This window comes from Mus caroli, unplaced genomic scaffold (genome assembly GCF_978045245.1).
Source record: "Mus caroli unplaced genomic scaffold, Mus_caroli_1 scaffold_7, whole genome shotgun sequence".
Taxonomy (NCBI): Eukaryota; Metazoa; Chordata; class Mammalia; order Rodentia; family Muridae; genus Mus; species Mus caroli.
Window position 1 is genome coordinate 15,085,126 of NW_028227262.1, and position 21,723 is coordinate 15,106,848.

A 21,723-nucleotide genomic window follows, 5' to 3' on the forward strand; every position below is an offset into this window, starting at 1 on the left:
CTATCATATGCAAAATTCCTGAACATCTCCAAACTTAGCTTGGCTTACACCATTTTTTTTTTTAAGCTGGGAGTAGTGACACTGTCTTGTCATCCAAACATTTGGAAGGTGGAGGCAGGATGGTCAGAAACTCACGGTCATCCTCGACTATACAGAGAGTTGAACGTCATCCTGGGTTACACGAAACTCTGCCTCAACACCCCCAAAGGAATGAATGAATGAATAAACAAATAAATACCTTCTCTAGTAATAAACACAATTCCTATGTAATGGTCCACCCTCGTTTCTTGACATTCTCTAAAAGCCCCATGGTGGAGCTACTTTCAAATCCCAGCATGCCAAGTGCTCTAGTTAGCCCCGTGCCTTCTCACCCGTCCTTTTTCTGCCTGGGATGCTTCGTTGGCCTGGTCAGCAAAGCAGACTCTCGAGGGACATTTCAAGCCAGGGTTCTCCAGGTATTTTCTCATTCTTTGAACTATCTAGGCAAACTCAAGAGTGTCTCCATCTAGCAAGTATAACATTTTAACTCATGTGTGTTTCCAAATCAGGGTGTTAGCTTGAGTGTGAGGACTACGGTTATTCTCATTGTTAAATCACCAACACTTAGCCCAGGGACCGTGTCTAATGTGCAATTAAATGGCTGAGTGACAAATCTGTTCTACAATGAGAATAAGCATTGTTGCTAGGCTTCTATTACAGAGGTTCACTCCAGTATCTTTAGGAAATAAAAACACAATCTATTAAAGGGCAGGGAAGAAAAGCGCACCTCTATGCTGATACCTACTTTTGCGTTATCAATTCTGCCCTTTGCTCAAATATACAATAGGTCTGTGCACACATATGCACACATGTTACATCAGCATAATTGAGATCTCCAGTTTCTTCCCACAGTACAAGAGCGATCTAGGGTCTTGTACAAGAGCGATCTAGGGTCTTGCACATGAAAGTCTGCCACCACGCCATATCCCCTTCTGTTTTCCATCTTCACTACTTTTAAGCATGTAAATTTTGTTGTTGTTTACAAAAAAGTGTGTGTGTCCTGGAGAGGGTGAGTACCACGGCATATATCATATAAATGGAGGTCAGAGACAGCTGGAAGGAATAAGGTCTCTCCTTCCACATTCTGGGTCCTAGGGATTGAACTCAGGCTGTCGGGCTTAGTGGTGAGTGCCTTTACCCACCGGGCTCCCTCACCAGCCTACCTGAAAACATTTCCTAACACTCTTGTACAATCCTCCAAGCTGGTTGCTTCAGGTTCTGTTACTCAGGACTTGAGTGGCCTTGGATAAGTCACCGAGTGTCTCAAATTCTTCATGTGTGCCAAGAGAGTCACAGCAAAGCCAGTCTTATCTCAGGGTAGTTCTGAGTGGCCCATCTGATAATTTGCCTGCAAGCCCTAGGTGAGCCCTTTGCCCATTCGCCTGCAGAAAGGGTGTGCGATGGCTGGACAGGACACAGCTGATGGTTAACTTTTGGAGCTGGCTGGCCTAGGCTGAAGCCGGCCAGGTGACTGCAGAGGGCATCTGGGCTATTACTAGGGAATGCCCAGTGCACATGTAGTGGTAGAGATTGTTCTAGGGGCTCCTTTTTTCTCTCAGACCTGTAAACCCCTTCCCCCCCTGAAAAGACATGTTTTATTTTCTCTTTGCTGTTAGCTACTAAGGATTTTCTCTCTCAGTTTAGAAAGCTTTAGTCCTAGTCAGCTTAGTTCACAAAAAAAGTCTGTATTTCTTGGAAGGCAATAAACAAACAAACAAAAAAACTATTGTTTTTTCTTTAATTTTTTTCTTGGTTTATATTCATTGTATGTAATGATGGGTAAGATTCAAGCACATAATTTTCTTTTAACATGTGTGTGCCTCTTCCCCCAACATTAGCTTCACTCTTTTTCCCAGATAGTCATACTTTTATTTTCTTATCATCTATGTGTTAACTCATATATAAAGGCATTTCCACACACACACACACACACACACACACCTAGATCCACATATGAGGGAAACTTGTCTGAGTAAGGTTTACTTATGTGTATACAATCCCACAATCTTTGTCTTTTTCCCATGTGTGTGACTTTATGTGTATATGTAAAGCAGGCTCCACACTGAGAGAAAACATACTTTTTTTTTTTTAAGTCCGACTCTGGTTTATTTTACTTCCCATGATGAGGATTCTCAACCCAATCCACTAGCGATGTGCTCCGCGTTGGCTTCTGCACACCGTTCCCCTGGCCCGCCGCTTCGGGCGAGCGTAAGCCGCACTGCCACTTTGATTTTCCTGCGTCCCGGGGCAGCCCCGGGGTCCGCAGCTCCACCTGGCTCGGCGGCCGGGCGCACAAAGAGCGGCGCGGGCGGCGACGGGCCGGGACGCAGAAAGTAGTCCCGACCACGCCGGCCCCAGTGTCGGCCGACGTCGCCTCACGCCCTCCGCCGCCCGGGGAAAGAATCCCATCGGAATGCGCCTCGGGAAGACCTTATCCCCGCAGCGTGCGGGGGCTCGCGAGGCTCACCCCGCGGGGGCTCTACGGGGAGTCGGCGCGCGCGGCTCCCGGGGTCCGGCCGCGGCGCGCTGAGGACCGGGGGTGGGGGGAGTCGGGCGCGCAGGGAGACGGCGGCGGCCCCGCGGCGGATCCCTGCGCCGCTGCGAGAGGAAGAGGCTGAATGAGGCGCCGCGCGGGGGACGTGGGGCGCCGCGGGAGGAGGCGGCGGCATGGGGGCAGGCGCTGGCGTCGCGCGAGCCCGGGCCGGAGCGGCGCGCTAGAGCCCTGACGTGCGCCCTTTTCTTTCTTCTCCCGGCCGCGGAAAGCATGAGCGTGCAGACCCGCCGCTGCGGCGGCCGCCCCGGCTCCTCGCCCGCGCGTCCCCTGGCCGCCGGGCGCCGGTGAGGGCCGCGAGCGCGCGCGGTGGTGGGGGGAAGATGGGGGCCGTGCTGAGGAGCCTCCTGGCCTGCAGCTTCTGCGTGCTGCTGAGAGGTGAGGCGAGGCGAGGCGAGGCCGGGGGAAAAGTTGCCGGGGTCCCGGGAGGGGGAGGGGAGGTGGCGGGGACAGCGGCGGGGGACAGAGGCCTGGCGCTGGGGAGCCGCGCGAGGAAGGGGCCCGCGGTCGGGGGCCGCGCCCGGCCGCAGCGCACACCCCTGGCCGGCCCCGCGGCGCCGCCGGACAAAGCTGCGGGCCTCGGGGGGACCCCTGGCCCCCCGCACTCCATCGGAATGACTGACGGTGCCCGGCTCGCCTGCACTCGGGGCAGAAAGGGGCTTTTGTAGTTGCGCTTTCAGCACCATTGGTGTTGACCTCCCTCTCCCTCGAAGCCTGAGCTCACCTTTCCCGTGTCTCTTAGGTGAACTTTTTTTTCTTCTTCTTTAAACCCCACTATTTTTCTTTCCTCCTCCCCTCTCTAGGCCTTGTTACAACTAATAATTGTCTTCCGTGGGGATAGAATGGTCCTGGGTGAGAGCACAGTTGGAAATTGACTCTAGGGTGATAGGTCGCGCTTTTCAGCATTGGGGATCATCTGAGCCCATAATAAAAACACAAACGTTGCCCTCGTAAGCCCTGGTATTCAGGACTCGCCCCCTGTTTGCGGAGTGTGCAAGTGTACAGTTGGCACCAAGTAGGGAAGTCATCCTTGTGTGGCGAGGAGCCTATCCTGGGAACTAAATTATCATTTGCTGGGCACCCCTGGGAACTGCTTGGCACTTTAGTAAATAACAGAGAATGCCCTGGGTAATTTGCTATGGGAATCGCTTAAATGTAGTGGCTCTGTGGTGTTTTGGATTTGGACTGTGAAGCCGAGACGCACGTCCTGACTTTTTGTTGTGTGACAGTTTGCAATGGAAACCTTGTCGACTGGTCTTCTCCAGTTGAGGAGCGACGGGGGCTGGTGCTGTGGAGTGTTAACCTGTGCAAGAACTGAGGTGCTGGTGGTATCTTGTAGTTCGCTTTTGTTAACTTACCTGTGCCAGTTCATGGGACCTCTCTGGGCTTCTTAGTTATTAATTTAACAAGCTCAAGTTTACGTCCGTCAGAAGTATGGAAGTTTGCAAAGTAGGCTAGTAGCTAACAATCTTATGATGTAAGTGGGACAGCCTATCATCTATGTATGTGTGTATTTGAATAAGAGTAGTTGCCTTAAAAAAAACCCTCACCATTTTCTAAAAATAAGCGTATCCCGAATTGTCTAGTCCTTTTCGTAAATACCAGAAAGATAATTGCTGTTTTAATTTCCATGGCAGGGAGCTCAATATTATTACTCAAGAGATTTAATCATCTCAAGTGTTTATTTTGTTATAGTACACTCTACGTTGAAAGATTTTGCCATAGCTGTGAGAAAGTTGTAATTGACACGTGAATATGATTGACAAGTTCATAAGAGTTAAAATGTAGAACTAGTGGATTGATTTTGAGTTGGAAAAGTCTGAATCTGTGACATCCGAGAGAGGGGACATAGGACTGTTTGTTTATTTTGATAACAGGTTTGAGCCTAGAGTTGAGTAGATTCATGCATGACTTTGGTTTAGAGATGGTGAGGCGTGATATTGTGTAACAAGATCAAGAAGAGGTAACTGTCCAGAGTGGAGCTTATTTAAATGTAATACAATAATGCTAAGGAGGTCTTTGTTTTTCTGTTTGGCATTACTTAGTTGTGAGCACGTATCATTCCAACGGAAACTGTCTTTTTGGTGTAAAAGACTCCTAATGTAAAGTTTCTTCACTTCTTGGCACTGTTAGGCTCTGTTATAAGTGACAGTCACCCTTGGTTTCCCAGGAGCAAAGTGTGATTTAATTACTTGTAGTTCCCAGAAGAGGTGGTACTTTTACATTGGGTTTGTGATGATGTGTGACTTTGGGACTTTGTCCCTTATAGCCTTGTTTACTTACCAGCAGTTGAAGGTCATTTAATACTGCTATCGCCAGGCTGCACCCTGTCCTAGTTACCAAGTGACAAAAAATATTGGGAAAAACTTGAAAGTTGAGGATTTTAGCACCATAGACTTAAGTTTAAAGCTAGGTCTTCATTATTTCTGCTTCTGGTTCTCTCTGTCTCAGCTTATATATAAAACATGGGTAATAATACCTGTCTGGCTGATTTGCAAGGGCTATTAGGTGTGTTTAATGAAGTAACATAGGAGTGCTTTCCAAATATTAATTAAAAAGTTTTAAAGACAGGATCTTTCTATGCTGCCCAGGCTGACCTCCAAATGCAACTCAACTATTCCCCTTTCCTAGCCTCCTGAGTGTGGGGGTCACAGGCATGCCTCGCAGCCATATATGGCTATAAATAATGTTTTTCTGTGTGTGTGAAATTTTTTTTTATTATTTATGGATATGTCCTCAATTGTTGGTGATTAGAGATTTAATTTGTTTAAGACTCAAGAGTGCTTAAAGTAGATGATATTGTTGTCATTTGTAAGAAGTTGGGGCACTCTCTGTCAGCTAGTTCATTGTAGAGCAGGGCTTTTCTCCGTTCTCTGGCCAGTGTGCCTGGAGTAGCTCCTGTGTGAATCTCAGTTCCTCAGGACGGCTGGAGTAAGGCAGACAGGGCTTTGCTCTTTCAGACCCCACAGCTTAGGTTAGGTCTACTCAGGTACCAATAGGAAAAACATTATCTCTGATTTTCTAGATGAAATATTTTTGGAAAGAGCCACAGTTTTATAAAAAAATTAATTTTTTAATTTTTAAAAATTATGTGTGTCTGTATATAATGAACGAAGCATGGGTTCTCTGGAGCTGGAGTTACAGGTGGTGTGAGCCACTTAATGTGGGTGCTGGGGACTGAGCTCAGGTTCTCTAAAAGACAGTGTGCACTCTTAAATCCAGCTGCAAGAATTACAGTATTTGAAGGCAAGCATGGAAGCATATGCCTGTAGTACCAGCACTTGATAGGAGGCAAGGCTAGCCCAGACAGTATAGTAAGTTTGAGGCCAGTATGGGGAAAAAAAAAAAAAAAGAAACCTTTATCAATAACAACAACCATTATCACCCGCAAAACAAAAAACAGGTTTTCAGATGACATCAAAATAGGTACTTGGTAAGTACTGTATCTTGGTTTTCTTTGAGAAGACTTCTTTTTTGGTTTTTCGAGACAGGGTTTCTCTGTATAGCCCTGGCTGTCCTGGAACTCACTTTGTAGACCAGGCTGGCCTCGAACTCAGAAATCCTCCAGCCTCTGCCTCCCAAGTGCTGGGATTAAAGGAGTGCGCCACCACGCCCAGCTTGAGGAGACTTCTTAAAATTCTTATTTCCTGTAAAAAATATTTTTATTTTTGAGAATCTCATACATGCATACAATATATTTTGATCATATTTATTCTCCTATCCCTTCTCCTATCTTCTTACTCCTGACTTCTCCCAGATCTGTTTTCATCCGCTCTGAACTTTGAGTTCTTTGTCTTTAAAATAGTCTACCAAGTCCAGTTTGTGTTGCCTATATACTGTTGGGTTTGGTACCATTTACTGGAGCATAATAAACCTGTCAGGGGCCACACACGTAGAGAAAAGGACGCTTCCTCCACCAGCAGCCATCTGTCTGTATCTCCTCTGTAGCTCATGAGCCTCCCTCCCCACCTCTATGCTGGGATGCTGACATACTTGATCTTGTGTGGGTCTTATGCAGCCAACCACAGCTGCTGTGAGTTCATGTGTGCAGCACTCCTGTCATGGCCAGAAGACATTATTTTGCTCTGCTCCTGCATGACTTTTGGCTCTTAAAATCTTTCGCTCCCTCTTCTGAGATGGTCCCTGAGCCTTGTGGGGAAGGGAGTGTAACATAGATGTTCTCTTGTGGCCGGGCTTGTTCATATGACAATTCTCTGCTGCCTGCCTGTCTTCCTTCCCCCAGCCCACTTTTTGTAGAGATGTGAATGGTATCTGAACAAACTGAAGTGTTTACAGCTAATATTTCTAGAAAAGTGAGTCTTTCAAAATTGATTTCTCCTTTAAATCAGGTATTACAACGTTTTGAGGCAGTCAAATGAATTTTGGCATGGGAGTCGGGATAGCTTATTTTTCTAAGTTTGGTGTTTTGTGCTTTGGTTGGCCACTTAGTCTCCTTGTACCTTATTGTCTTTATCAAGCCAAGGGTCAATTTTGGAGATTTCTGCTCTATTTATGGGCTTTGAGAAGTCTGGAAGGTGAAAGGGTCAGTTGTACCTTTCTTTGCACAGTAGCCATCAAATTTGACAGTGATACAGTTTTTGTTACGTTGTTTTTCCTTTTTGAGACAGGTCTGCTTACAGAGTGGAGGTTGGCTTCAGGCTCCTCCTGCCTCTGCCTCCCAGGTGCTGGAATTACAGGCATGGACCACCATGCCTGGCTCTCACAACAGCTTTATGTGTGTGTTTGTGTGCTTGTGCTCCTGTGTGTGGGTACATTCATCCACGTTTGTAGGCACTAGTCATCTTCCTCAGTTGCTCTGCTCCTTGGCTTTTGAACACTGAGTCTGGGGCTTACTGATTGGCTGGTTTGGCTCCCTTGGTCTTTACCGCCCAATCCTGAGACTATAGATGTTTCTGGGTGGCTTTTTACATGGCTTCTGGAAATATGAATTCAGATCCTCATGTTTGCTTACCAACCACTTTACCCATTAAGCCATCTTTTTAAAAAAATTTATTATTATATATAAGTATACAGTAGCTGTCCCAGACACACCATAAGAGGGCGTCAGATCTCATTAAGGATGGTTGTGAGCCACCATGTGGTTGCTAGGATTTGAACTCAGGACCTGCAGAAGGCTGAGCAATCTCTCCAGCCCCCAAGCCATCTTTTTAAAATTTGGACTTTTTAGGGAACGTGTGCTGTGAGAAGCACTGGAGCGCTTGGGTGATCCTCTGAGGGTTCGGCTCACTGTGAGTTGGTAATGGTGATGAGGACTCAGTTTGGGTTGGTCTGAAGCTCTCACCCCAGCTTCCTTGTCCTAGATTTGCTTACCTGGCTAGAAAATAATTTGTAAAACTTGAAAGTTTTAGTTCACTGTTACCAGAAGTGCTAACAGTGTTTACCCATTGATCAGTTTTTTTAGAGAACTTTTTCCTTAGCTTTAATTAGAGGTGTTCCCATTTGTTAAACTGACCTGTGTCCTTAACCATGCTTTGACCATCAAAGAGGACTTTTCTCTCTTTTAGTATCAAAAGTGGTTCTATAAAAAGTTATACATTGATGGAAATTATTTTGTGAGAACAAAATTGTCTGAATAACTTAGATTATTGGAAAAATAAGTAACACAACTGTAGTATAACTACTGCAGGAACTTTGGTTTTCACTGTGGAAATTTTAGTGAAAGTTTATGTTTGAGATGATTATAGAGGGACCACTATATTAGAAAGGTGTGGGGGTCTTATCATCCTATTTTTTGTCGTTCTGTGCCTCTTATGACATTAAGCTATGCAGTCTGCTTTCCTTTCTGTTCCGTCATGAACAGCAGGAGTTCAGGGAGTCGTGGTAGGGAGGCTGAGAAGCAGGGCTGCACAGTACACAGTGTCTGAGTGGCCACGTCAAGTCAGCCCTGGTGGCTGGATCCCAGAATTTACAAGGAAGAGGAAGGAAGAACAAGAGCTCAAGGTGAGCCTCACTTCCCAGAGAGCTGAGGCCATGCTTGGCTATGGGAAATCTTGTCTCAGAATGAGAGAAAATCAATGCTTACCTAAGTTTAGTAAGACATTCAAGTTCTTGCTATTAGATACTGCTTACCAGTTGATAATTTTTGGACTACGTTTTGAAATTTTAAATTTACCACTGAAATATTGTACTTCTGATGTTTTGTATTTTGCTTTATGTGAAATGAGATGGCTAATGGCTAGTTTACATTAAGTATTTTAAATATATTTTTTTCTGACCAAGTCTCACTGTAGCTCAGGTTGACCTTACACTTGCTGCACTTGTCCTGCCTAAACCTCCCCAGATGCTGGGAGCGCAGGTGTGAACTGCCACGCACACCTTGCTTTTCATCTTCTGTTTGTGTGTGCATGTGTACGCAGGTATGTGTGTTCTTGTGAATGCAGTTTCCATAGTTTGAGGCAGAGTTTTTACATTGGTCTGGTAAGTGAGTCCCAGTGATATTGCTTATCCCAGTCTCTCTGTTTCCAGAAGAAGGCATTGGATCCCATTATAGATGGCTGTGAGACACCATGTGGTTGCTGGGATTTGAACTCAGGACATCTGGAAGATCAGTCAGTGCTCTTAACTGCTGAACGATCTCTAGCTCCCCCCCCCCCCCCCCCTTTAAATATGGGTTCTAGAGATTAAACTCAGGTCTTCCTGCTTGGAAAACATTTTAGAAACCATACTTTATGGACTGATTCATTTCCCCAGCCCTAAGAGAGGGTGAGTTGGGTGATGATGATTATTAATAAACTAGAAAATAGAGAACTCAAACAATTGATTGTGATACTTTCCCCCTTATTAAAATAGTAAGCACAGGTAATACAGTTTTATCAAAATAATAGAAAGTATCCAGTTGGTAGATTGCTTTCTGAAGACCGAGTAGATGTGATATCTCCTAAGTTCTTTAGTGTTTTTTAGCCTTAACATAAGTGTTTTGTGTCTTCTGTAAAATATGTTTCCTTTTAGTGACTACAGCACTATTTTGTAGGATTCATTTTGAAATGTCAAATACATGAAGTAACAATTTGCCCTTGAAATGATTGATTTTGCTGAGCAGGGTATCTATCACATGCCTGTGATCCTAGGTAGTTGGAGGTAAGACAGGAACACTGCAGCTTAGAGGCCAGCCCGGACCCTGCCTGGCTCAAAAGAAAAAGTACAGAGAAAACAGTGCTGTTCGCTGTTATATTAGCACAGAGTTTTTGTTCCTTACACTTGTGCTATTTGTGGCAGTAACTGTACTCAGGAAAGGTTCAGGCTGTTTAGCGTGAGGTTAGCAAACAAGGAAAGCCCTTGGGTTCTTCCAGTTGAGTGACTGGCACTTTGATGCTGTGGGGCTATTCTCTGTTAGATAGCTTGCTTAGCAGGGCTGTGTGTAAGTGCTTTGATGACACTGAAGTATGTAACTGACTGCTACCAAGCATAATGTTGCTGATCAGATTCTCAGTGTGAAACAGAAATGCAAAGGTGGCCATGGTCAGCAATTGCCACTCTCCCCGCCCCCTGAAAACCGTCATTCAAACCATAAAAAGTTCTACCATCAAATGTTTGACTAGGAAGTATTTTCTGCATTGGACTTGGTTACTCTGTTCTCTGTGAGACCCAAGCCACACTGTGTGGATTATTAAGAGTCAGAGTCTTCATTATTTACAGCCGGGTTCATTAGAAAGTGAAGGTTAAGAATCTATATCTTCCTTTTAATACCTGCACTTGGGAGCCAGAGGCCGGCAGATCTCTTGAGTTTAGACCAGCCTGACTACAGAGTGAGTTCCAGGGCAACTGGGGCTACACAGAGAGACCCTGTCCCAAAAAACCAAAACAACAAACCAGCCAGCCAGCCAGCCAACCAACCAACCAAAACAACAACAACAACAACAACAACAACCCCCCCAAAATCCTCTAAAAGGTTCCCCTCCAAAAGAAAGCTGTATCTGTGCTTACCAGTACAGACGTCCCTTTCTTTTCATTTCCTCAGCAGCAGTGTTTAAACAGCGCTTATTAGGTGGCATAAGTGCCCTTGAGATGATTTAAAGGATTCAGGGAGGTGCGTCTTTGTTAAATGTAATGCTAGGCATTTTATATGAAGTTGCCATAGCTAGTTTTGGTGTGTGTAGGGAGTGAATGGAGATGTGCAGGGAGTCATCGTATGCAGGAGCCTGTACTGCACGCACAGGCTAGGGATACAGAAAGTCAAACACTAAACTCTCCACTGTATCACAGCCCAGTCTTTGCTTTTTTTTTTTTTTTTTTTTGGAGAGATCTCAAATCTGTGTTCCTCTTGCCTTTGCCTCCTCAGTGCTGGGTTATGGTATGTACCATCATGCCTGGCTATGTTGAGTTTTTAAACCCATTTAAAAGGGTTTTAATCTAAAACCCAGTAAAGGGCGGGAGAGATGGCTCAGCGGTTAAGAGTGCTGACTGCTCTTTCAGAGGTCCTGAGTTCAGTTCTTAGCAACCACATGGTGTCACAACCATCTGCTCTGATGTCCTCTTCTGGTGTGTCTGAAGACAGCTACAGTGTATTAAATAAAATAATAAAAAAGTTCTAAAAAAAAAACATTAAAAAGGCTATAATTCACATTAAAAAAAAACCCCAAAACCCAGAAAACTCCACTTAAAAACATTTACATAGCATAAAAATTTCCATTTTTAAGTGTCTGCTCCTTTTTTTTTTTTTTTTAATTCAGAGGGTTGTAAAACTATCACCATGGTCTTATTCTAGAACATTATTAGTACTCTCCAGCCATCTCTGTGCCTCTTAGCTGTCACTTTGTAATCTCTCTCTGCCCCAGCCTCTGAATTTGCCCACTTTGAATATTTCATAGAAATAGAACATAGCATGTGGGCTTTTGTGTCTAGCTTCTTTCACTTTGCACAGTTTTAATAATGTTTATAGTATAACATGAATCTATATTTAATTCCTTTTATATAAGTAATATTGCATTGTATAGACATATGAAGAACTCTAAAGTGAATATGGGCTTGCTTGTTGAAGTTTTTAAGTTATTTTTAAAATCTGGTCCCCGTCCTCACCTTTCTGAGAAAGGTTTTTACCCTGTAGTCCATGCTGGGCAGGGACTTGGAGTCTTCCTGACTCAGCCTCTGCAGTGCTGGGGCATGTGTCACTACACCTGGCAGAAACCCATTGAGGTTATTGAAAAAGATTGTAGAATATCATTTCCATGGGCTGCTGAGATTTATCTAGACACTTGTTAGCATTTCTTGCTTCTCTCTTTTGACTTATAAATAGCCCTGTCATAGTTCAGCCATATTTTGTGTGTGTGTGTGTGTGTGTGTGAGAGAGAGAGAGAGAGAGAGATGCGTGCGGAGGCCAGAGGTTGATGTTGGGTGTTTTCTTCTGTTGCTCCCCACCTTACACTTTGAGGCAGTCTCTCAGTGAACTTTGACCTTACAGATTTGGCTAGACTTGCTATCCAAGAGCTCCAAGGAATGATGCTTGTCTTTGCTGTCTAATTTTTTGTTTTTTGTTTTTTTAACCTGAGTTCTGGGTCTCATGCTTGAGCAGCAAGCAGTGTATTGACCGAGCCATCCTCCTAGCTCTTAGTTAAACCATTTCCATAGTGACATATACTGAGTTCATAGTACTAAATTCACATTTAGAAGAAGATAAAAGAGCCTAGAAATCCTGTGTGAAATTCCTTTCACGTAATTAGAACGGTGGGCGGTAACATCAGGCTGGGTTGCTCGAACTGTGGACAGAAGTTCCACTTTCAGTGCTTCCTATAGGTATCAATTTTACCTTTTTACCCAAGTCTTTTAGTAAAGGCAGGGTCTCACCATGAGCCTAGGTTGGTTTGTAATTCATAATCCTCTCATCTCATCTGGGATTATGTGAGTGTACCATCATGTTTATTGTTATGGTTACAGGGGCTTGGTACGTTGCCCAGGCTGACCTTGAACTTCTGGGCTCAAATGAATTTTTTTATCCTTTTAAGTAGCTGGAGTTACAGGCAATGTCACCACACCCATCTAATCACTTTTGATAGAGGACAATAATAGAGTTTTGGAGTTTGTAAGTAGACAGTGTGTTATAGGATTGCAAATAAAGACAGATATGTACTTGGGTAAAGGAGCGGTTCATTTCAGCAGAAGTGCTTTCCTTAGGATCTCTGCCTGTTTCAACACCAACTACAAAAACACTCCATTCCTAGGGAAGGGCCAGAAGGCCAGCAGGAGCTCTGTGGGAGTTGGGCCAAGAGGAGAGGGGTACGCAGATTGCATGATCAAAATTGTCTAACTGGAAAATTCTGTTTTTGTCTGGTCAGCTGACACTTGGAATTGAGGAAGAAAGTTGTGCATCTGCTTGCTAAGCTTAGGGTGAGCCAGAGTTTAAGGGCTTGTTGGAGGAGGGAAGGAAGTCTGTGAAGTTTGGTCGAGCCTAGTCAGTGGGGAACTGCATGCACTTGTCAGAATCTCCGTTGTTCAGAACAAAGCCTGGCTCCTTTGGAGATAGAACAAGAGGTTGTGAAGTTAGTTACATTTGATTTGGCCGATTGCTCTCACGGGTGTGACAGGAATAGTATTTTGCCACACATCTAATGGGTCATTTGATGACTTTGGTCAGAACTTTTAAAGGACTTTCAGATTCTTTAAGTCTCTTGAAGTGAGGGATTGTAAGGGAAGAACTCAACATCAGGTTTCAATTCTTGTACCTATGAGATTTAGGTTAAGTCCTATCTTTCAGATGTTCTCCAAATGCTCTGGAATTTTGGGGCCTGTCAGGAAGTGACCATCCTTAATGTACTCATGAAGCTGGAACTCTGTGAGCTACATAGTAGGACAAGTTTCCAGGAAAGCTCTGAACATAGCCTTTAAATTCAACTGGACTGGCACTCCTTAAAAATGTCTGGTACCATGAGATTAAAGCAGGACTTTGAAAATGACACCCACGGTTCTTCCAGTTTGGAGGCAGACTGAACCTAGGCAAAGAGTTATATTCAGGAGGGGCTCTGGAACTGAGGAGATAGGCAAGGAGAAAGGGTAATTTAGATTAGAAAGGATTAGACTGTTAACAGTAATAGAGAATTTAAGAGAGAGAGAGAGAGAGAGAGAGAGAGAGAGAGAGATTGATTGAGAGATTACTTCACCCAGGAAGTAGGACATTAAAGCACCAGTAATATTGTAAACAAATCCCACATTCAGCCTTTAACAGTTCATTCAGCTCTGTGTAATTAATTCTTGTTTTGCTGGGTCTCTGTGTGTTTGTTTCATGAACCCATCTGTTTATCTACCAGCTGTTTAGAAATCCTGACTCCATCTTCTTGTGTGATCTCAAAGTGATGCCCTTAGATACCTGCGCACAAAGGTCTCCTGGCACACAATAACTTTTTTCAGTGTCAACTGTTTTTTTTAATTGAAGGTGAATATTTGCTAATTTGCAAGTGTGTCCCAGGAAGCATCAGGGTAGATGACAGAATAAATCACATGGCATGACTAACCCTTTACCAATAATTTTAAAGGTGAATGGTTGCTACAAAAACAATGCAGTTGGCAAGTATGTGTGGTGGTTTTTTGAGGCATGCCCATCAAATTGGGTCAGTCAGAAAAGCTGTAAGATGTCTGAAAGCAGAAAAGCTGTAAGATGACTGAGAGCAGACTGACTTAACTTTAGAGGAGGCGTGGGCAGTGCGTCTGATACGTGAATTTAGATGAATATAGCTTTTTCAGAGAGAAAAAAACTAAAGATGTGTAACAAGCATCAGACATAGTGTTCTCAAAATAACAAGCAAACATAAAATACATCGAGAATATGTAAACCTTATCAAATAAAAAGACTCAGTAGGTTTGGAGTAGACATTTCATGTCCATACAGTAAAATTCCTTAAGTTAATGACATGTGTTCTCAGCTAAGAACCTTGGTCTACCTAGAAGTTACTGCATTCAGATTAAAGTAATTAACTGTGGCCAAGTTAACATTGAACCAAAGGTATAATTGGACTGCACTGCACTGTATGTAGTCTTGACACCGAGCAAAGCCGACCCGTAACACATCGTTAATTCCTAGTAATTTCAGTTTTGTATGCATCTTTTGAATTCAGAGTAATTACTAACCCCTTACTTACCCTCCTGGAACCTAGGGAGGATAAGCTTTCTTTTGACAGCTCTTACCAATAGAATTTAATCAGATAAGCACTATTATTGTTAACTTTGGACTTTTACATTTTTTTTTTAAAAACTCTTTGTAAAAAAAAAAAAAGCTCTTTGTGATATGTCCGGGTCCTCTGAGAATCTTAAAGGCAGGATGTTAGACGCACTTTATTTAGGATTTGGTTATGAAAGGGCACAGTGATACTTGGTTTTAACCACACTGGATGTGATTTTAAATAGGTCGGTAGTCCAATGGTTAGAAAAAAATCCTAGTTCTTAAATGAGGTTTTTGTTTGCTTGTTTTTGTTTTAAACAATCCAGCACATAATAAAACCAGCATTAGCATGGAGAATAAGATAAGATAGAGAGCATATGCTGTCCACAGGGATTATTACAGTTATTAAGAAGGCAGAGGCAAGCCTTTTAAATCCTCTTTAATCTCATACCTCTGAATTTGGCAATTTTAACAGAGAACACCAAAATCTTAATTTTTCAAAAGGATTCCAAAGAAACTCTTATATAAACTCTTTGGATTCCAGCCAATTTTGACTTGAACAAAATTCCTTTGTCATGATTAAATTAAAAACTTTTATAGCCATTTAGATTTTGTCCAACATTTCCCTCAAACTCATTTTGGAACATTTGCCTTTAGCACAAAACTGTTGTCTTTTTTCTTCCCAAAGACATAGCCTGCATATCTTACATATGAAATTGTTCTGTGTGTCACTATTTTTAATAGTTTCATTTGCATATAAAATTATAACTTGTGTAATTGCAGCAACTGATATTTTAAGACAAAGTTACTTGGACCTTAATTATGAAACTTGCACATCAGCATTTCATAGTAAGACTAATAGGACTTAAGAATACACATCTTTCACCTTTTTTATAGCCAGATGTTTCCCAACAATATAACTTTTCTCTCTTACAATTTTTATTATTATTAGTTTTTTTTTGTGGTGCTGAGATTCATACTTGGGGCTTTACACATACTACCACTGAGCTGTATTCCCAGCCCAGTACTACTTTTCAAAATAAGTGTTCTTTAATAAGTTCATAGATTTAGTTCTTCTACCATAAAAATAAGGTGCAAGAAACTACGTAAGTAGAAAACATATTTCAGTTTATAGTTTAACTAAAATGATCTAGATAGGTAATAAACACTTATGAACTATTGTAGCACAAATCTGAAGTTTTATTAGTACCAAAGATTTTGGATACTGTCTTCACAATAGGTTAGTGTATGGTGTGTGTGCATGCACATATCTGTATGAATATGTGCATGCATATGTCAGCACATGTAGTGTTGCACATCTGGAGACCAGAGATCAGTGCTAGGTATCTTCCTCAGTTGTTCTTCACATGTTTTTTTGAGATTGGATTTCTTACTGAACGGGTAGGTCATTAATTCAGCCATGCTGCCTTAATCCTGGGATCTACCCACCCTACGCATTCACCCACTTCTGTCTTCAGCACTGGAATTAAATTGTACTGCTATCCCCGGCTTTTCATATGGGTTCTGGGGATAGGAATTTCGGCCCTCGCTTGTTATGTAGCAAGCACTTCATCAACTGAGCTTTTTCCTAGCCTCACGTTGGTTTATTTCAATACATAATTGCTCTTAAAATAGAGTTTGTTAGATTAATCACTTCAGCTAACTGCAAATGCAGGTGTTTTATTTGCTTATTTGGAACTAACCTGTTAAAGTTTAGTAGAATATTATCCAAGCAAAATAAATAATGCTAGTATCATACAGAAACTTAGAAGACATAGAATACAGATACCACTTGTAGCATTTTATTTTTTATCTCTTTTGTGCTGGAAACTGAACCTGGGACCTTGTAGATGTTGAATGCTTTGCTGAACCACATTCCTGGGTAAATTTTATTAAACCAACAATATTTAATTAGTCTCTCTTGCCAGATTGCCCAAATTTACTTTAACTTACTTAGCTCTTTATTTTTTAGATTGTGTGTAATCTAGATTTCCTCAGGTTTGATTTGTATCCCAGGCTGGCTAGAAGTCCTCCTGTTGTAGCTTCCTGAGTGTGGGATTACAGACAAGAGCCTGTAATGACTGGCCTTAACTTGGATTCTTAAAACATTTGGGTTAGTTCCTCTAAAAATACTTTTGAAGGTACATTTTGGATATCTTAGGAATATTTAATTTATAAAATTACTTACTTATGTTTAAGCCAGTCTAAACAGAGTTTCTTTAAGGAATTTTAAAATATATCTGTTAATACCATCCACAGGTAGGAAAATAGCTTACATAGATAGATGCATATAAACATACAGAGAGATACAAATAGGACGTTCATATTTCAGATTGGAATTTTCAGTTGATATAAAAGAGCTTATTCTAGCCCTTCTCTCTTTTATCTTGTCATCACAATTATCTGTCTGTCTGCCTATCTGTCTGAGAGGGAGAGGGAGAGGGAGAGAGAGAATGTTTATGCACTGCTCTTGTGGCACTATGACTATGAGGGTCTCCAGAGATTCAACTCAGATCATCAGGTTTGATTGCAAGTGTTTTAACCTACTGAGCCATCTCCTTGGTCACACACACACACACACACACACACACACACACACCCCAGACTGTGTTTGTGACTGGTAGACTGAGGTTTCTTGCTGAGTCAGTATAAAGTCTGAATGTGTAAGTAGACTAATTTTTGAACAAAGGACTGAAGGAAGACCAGCTGTCGTATTGGGTATCTCCAAATCTCATTGAGTGATTAAAAACCTGTTTGTAGCTTGAGCTTCTGACTTCTGCCTGAATCCCCACTGGAGGATGGGCAGGTCAGGTTTAGGCAGGCCTGTAGGATTTGGAAATTTGGAGATGGAAGGAAGAATTGGTCAAGGTGTAGGTCATTGAGGAGCCTGGGGTATTGAAAGGAGGCAAATGAAAAGATTGAAGGGAGCTTGAGGGAAGGGTGACAACTGAAGGGAAGAGAATGTGTGTGGTATGAGGTCATGCTTAGGTATAGAGCCTTAGGGGAGCCAGTAAGGGAAGATTTTAGGTTTTTAGGGACATTGAAATTCTTCTCAATTGCTTTTAGTAGAAATTTGCCTTTGTGAGGCAGTGAGCTAGTTTAGAAGATCCTGGAATACTTATGTTAGTGTCAGAGCCTACGTTTGTTGCCATAGCCTGAGGAACTGTTTGCTTGAAACATCTGAAGTAATACCTTATGCTATTACAGCAGACAAGAGGTCTGGAGAACTAGTTTAAGAGTTTATATTGGGACTGGAGGGTTGGCTCAGTGGTTAAGAGCACTTCTTGCACTTGTAGAGGTCTCAGATACAATTCCCAGCAACCACATAGCAGCTCATTCTGCTGTGACTACAGTTCCAGTTCCAGGGGTCTGATGCCCTCTTCTGACCTCCATGGGCACCAGGCACACACATAAGGCATACAGCCATACACACATAAGGCAGGCACTTATATGCATTAAAAAAAAGAGTTGATCACAGGAACACAGCTTAGCTGCTATTTCTGAACTGGAAAGACATTGAAATAATTCTCAAAGCACTGTCTTTGAGGTAGGGTTATCACATGCCCATAGATGAAACACTGTTCCCATGAAAGTTATGCCACCATACAGATATCAAATGGAAGTAAAATCTAGGCAGGCCTATTTAGGAAAACACTTTGAAAAGACTTTCACACAGGGTATACTTTGACAGCAGGATCTTTTGGAACCTTACAAATGTACAGAAAGACTTTCACAGGTAATGGTGAATGGGTTTTTCCTGGGGAGGTGACTAGGTTAGTTGGGGTTAGGGCTAGAGTTGTTCTCAGTGATAAACCCTTACCGTGAATGTATACAGGCCCGAGTTCAATCTTCAGAATATCAAAAATTTGTGAAGAGAGAAGAGTGGAAGAGGAAAGGAAATAGGGAGGGAGGAAGGAGAGGAAACTGTTGGACATCTGCTTAAGCTGAGGGTGCTTAATCCAGAGGTTAAGGGACAATAGAAGTCTGAATACACTTTAATCAAACCAAGACCATGAGTAGCTTCATGGGCATTTATGGTCTCTTGGTTTCTTTGTAAATGCATTTGTTTTTCTGGGCTGGGGATAGGTCTCAAGGCCTTCCTTGCACATGCTCTGTAAGCACTCTACCATGGAGCTACTACTCTGCATGGTAAATTTCTTCACCCCTCCCCTCCCCTCCCCTCCCCTCCCCTCCCCTCCCCTCCCCTCTACATTTTTTTGAACATTTATTTATTTATTTATTTAGAGAGAGAGTGTGTGTGTGTGTGTGTGTGTGTGTGTGTGTGTACATCTGTGGAATTCAGAGGACAACTTGGAGGAGTCAGTTCTCTCTACTGTGGGGATTGAACTCAAGTCATCAGGCTTGTTGGCAGGCATCTTTACCTGCTGACCCATCTTTGCCAACCGCTAAATTAGCTTTAGATTAGGCTCTAATGGAGGATTACATTTTTTGTTACTGTTTTTTGGCAGGGTTGGGGATTTAGGCAGTGCTTTGTAAGTGCTACATAAGTGCTCTATGACATAACTATATCCCTAGTCCTGGAAGATTGCTTTTAAATATTAGTAAAGATATTTACCATATTACTGTGAGCAGTGGACTGACTCAACTAGGCACCTGGAATAAATTAGTTCTAAGGCATATAGCTCTTAATTCTCAAGGAACTGAGATCCTACTTGAAGTAGAAAATATACTTTCAAAAAAGCAAGTATCACAGCAGAGTGTGGAGCGGTGGCATTGTCTTCTTTAGAGTAAAGAGGACCTGCACTTGATCTCTAGAACCTGTGTGGTGGGAAGACCTGACTTCTGAAACATGTCATCTGGTCTTAAAATGTACATGCATGCGCACACACACACACACACACACACCCCTTTAAATAAAGCTGGGTATGCTGGCATGCATCTGTATCTTAGTACTCTCCCCCAACCCCCGCAATAAAACCCCCTCATTTAAACAAGCAAACAGAAGCTTTTTTTTTCTTTTTTTGGTTTTTCGAGACAGGGTTTCTCTGTGTAGCCCTGGCTGTCCTGGAACTCACTTTGTAGACCAGGCTGGCCTCGAACTCAGAAATCCTCCTGCCTCTGCCTCCTGAGTGCTGGGATTAAAGGCGTGCACCACCACGTGATGTAAGTGATAAAAGACTGTAGAGGTTCAAAGATGAAGTGTCAGAAGCCATCTAGGAGAGGCAAAGGCAAGCAAGCGAGATGATGGCCCACTGTTGCATGGCTGCGGTGGGTGAGCTCTGAGAGTGCTGGGTCCTTAGAGACTTTACCCCAGGATTGCTTCTTGCTGCTGATAATGTCTTTCCTGTCACTATCACATAGCCTAATGATTCCTGGGCATCAGCCCACCCGTCGGGCAGATTTCCTGCAGAATAAATATGAAGATGTACTCTCATTTAGTAATGCTGTGTAAACGAATCAGTGATTTCATTATTCGTGATAATGATTTTATAGAATTCCTAAGTTGATACAAGTGATTTCAAACCTCCTATAGAATCAAAGCTGTAATTAGAGCTCCATGAGCTATCATGTTTCATGAGCTAATTGCACTAGGAAAGAAAGCAAACTTGGAGCAAATTTATGATCAAGGAAAACATTCCTTCTAGGTTAGGGACAAGGCCATTGTCTGGTAACTAAAGGTCACAAACTGGGACTGCACAATTTATTATAGGTACAGGGACAGAAAGTAAATGATGGACTAGTCTTTCTATACAAGATTTCAAACTAATAAGACACAAGGCAGATGAGTTTTCTCTTGACAAAACCATGCTAACTTACTACATTAAAAAAATCATTGCTTTGAACTTATAATGAACTTTTGGAGCTAGTAACAGGTATATCTAGTCTAGTACTAGTCTTAATGAAAAGACATGTAAACAATTCTGCTGTAATTCCTTAAGTCTTTTTGATCTATGATATGAACTATTGGCCTTAAACTTGCTATGAACTGTTGGAATGTAAAAATGTTTAGAAAACTGTGTGATCAATTATCCTGAGAAAGTATAAAAACCAAGAACCTTTGTAAAATGATGGTATAGTTATCTTCAGCTTCATCTAGTACGTGCGACTCTTGTGTATGTCTGAATTTTTCTCTTTTCTTTTCTCTCTGGTTCACACTGTTAATGAACTCTAAGCCTCTCATCTGACCAGTGAGGGGCCCTTAAGCCAGAGAGAAAAGAGACCTACTAACTAACTTTTTTTCTTAATCTCCTGCTACTGTCAGCAGGAATTTATTGCCAGAAGCCAGCGGTGGCTTTTGGCCATAGAATAGCAGAGTTAAGAAAGAGAAAATTTACCAAAAGTTAGCAACTTTTGACCTGCAATCGCTGACACCACCCATGGCTACCTGCCTCAGTGTACCTTGGATGCCGGGCGGTCACCAACAGTGAAGGATGATAAGATCTAAATCTAGCCTTGAAGGACGTAGATTTACTCACTGAGCGAAAAGTATGGAGAGAGCAGGAAAGTGAGCACACTGGTGATGACGTACATTGTGATGTGCTCCCAGGCCATACATAGGTTAAATCTGTTTTTATGTGCCGAGATCAGAAAGATGAATTTGGAGTTCCAGGAGGAAGTTGCGTAGTGGAAGGCTAAGGTTTTGGGGCTTCATGTCTTACATAAAGGGAATGAGGGGGCTTTTGAGTTGGATGAAGTATATGTATACATATATTTGAAGTAGGAAAAGGGGAATGTTGAGATCATTCACTGTTAGGGAAATTTAGATGTGAGCTCATAAAGCCTAGGGCAACAGAGATGTTCTAGAAATTGGGAGCACATTTAAAGAAATAATAAAGAAGCATTAATTACACAGTAATTGGCAGACTAGGAAAAGAGGAGGCACGCCCATAGTAAGATTAAGGAGACCTGGGCTGTGGAGATGTCTCTGTGAAAAATGTAAGTCCCTAAGTTTGGATCCCTGGCACCCAAATACAAACCATATAAGGGTGCTGTTGGGACTCATCTGTAACCCCAGCACGAGGGGCAGGGTTCAGGATGATTCTGGGGAGGAGGGGCTCACTGACCA

The 21,723-nt window shown here is 42.5% G+C and overlaps 1 protein-coding gene across 2 annotated transcripts in view; it reads left to right on the top strand.

The window, feature by feature from the left end:
- The first annotated feature begins 2,652 nt into the window (after positions 1-2,652).
- Lrp6 (LDL receptor related protein 6) overlaps positions 2,653-21,723 on the top strand; it is a 126,668-nt gene continuing 107,597 nt past the window's right edge. For both annotated transcript variants that reach the window (XM_021165898.3, XM_085839845.1), the window contains exon 1: positions 2,653-2,968. In XM_021165898.3, coding sequence (XP_021021557.1) covers positions 2,914-2,968 — 55 coding nt within the window. In that variant the 5' untranslated portion in view covers positions 2,653-2,913. The remainder of the gene's footprint in view (positions 2,969-21,723) is intronic.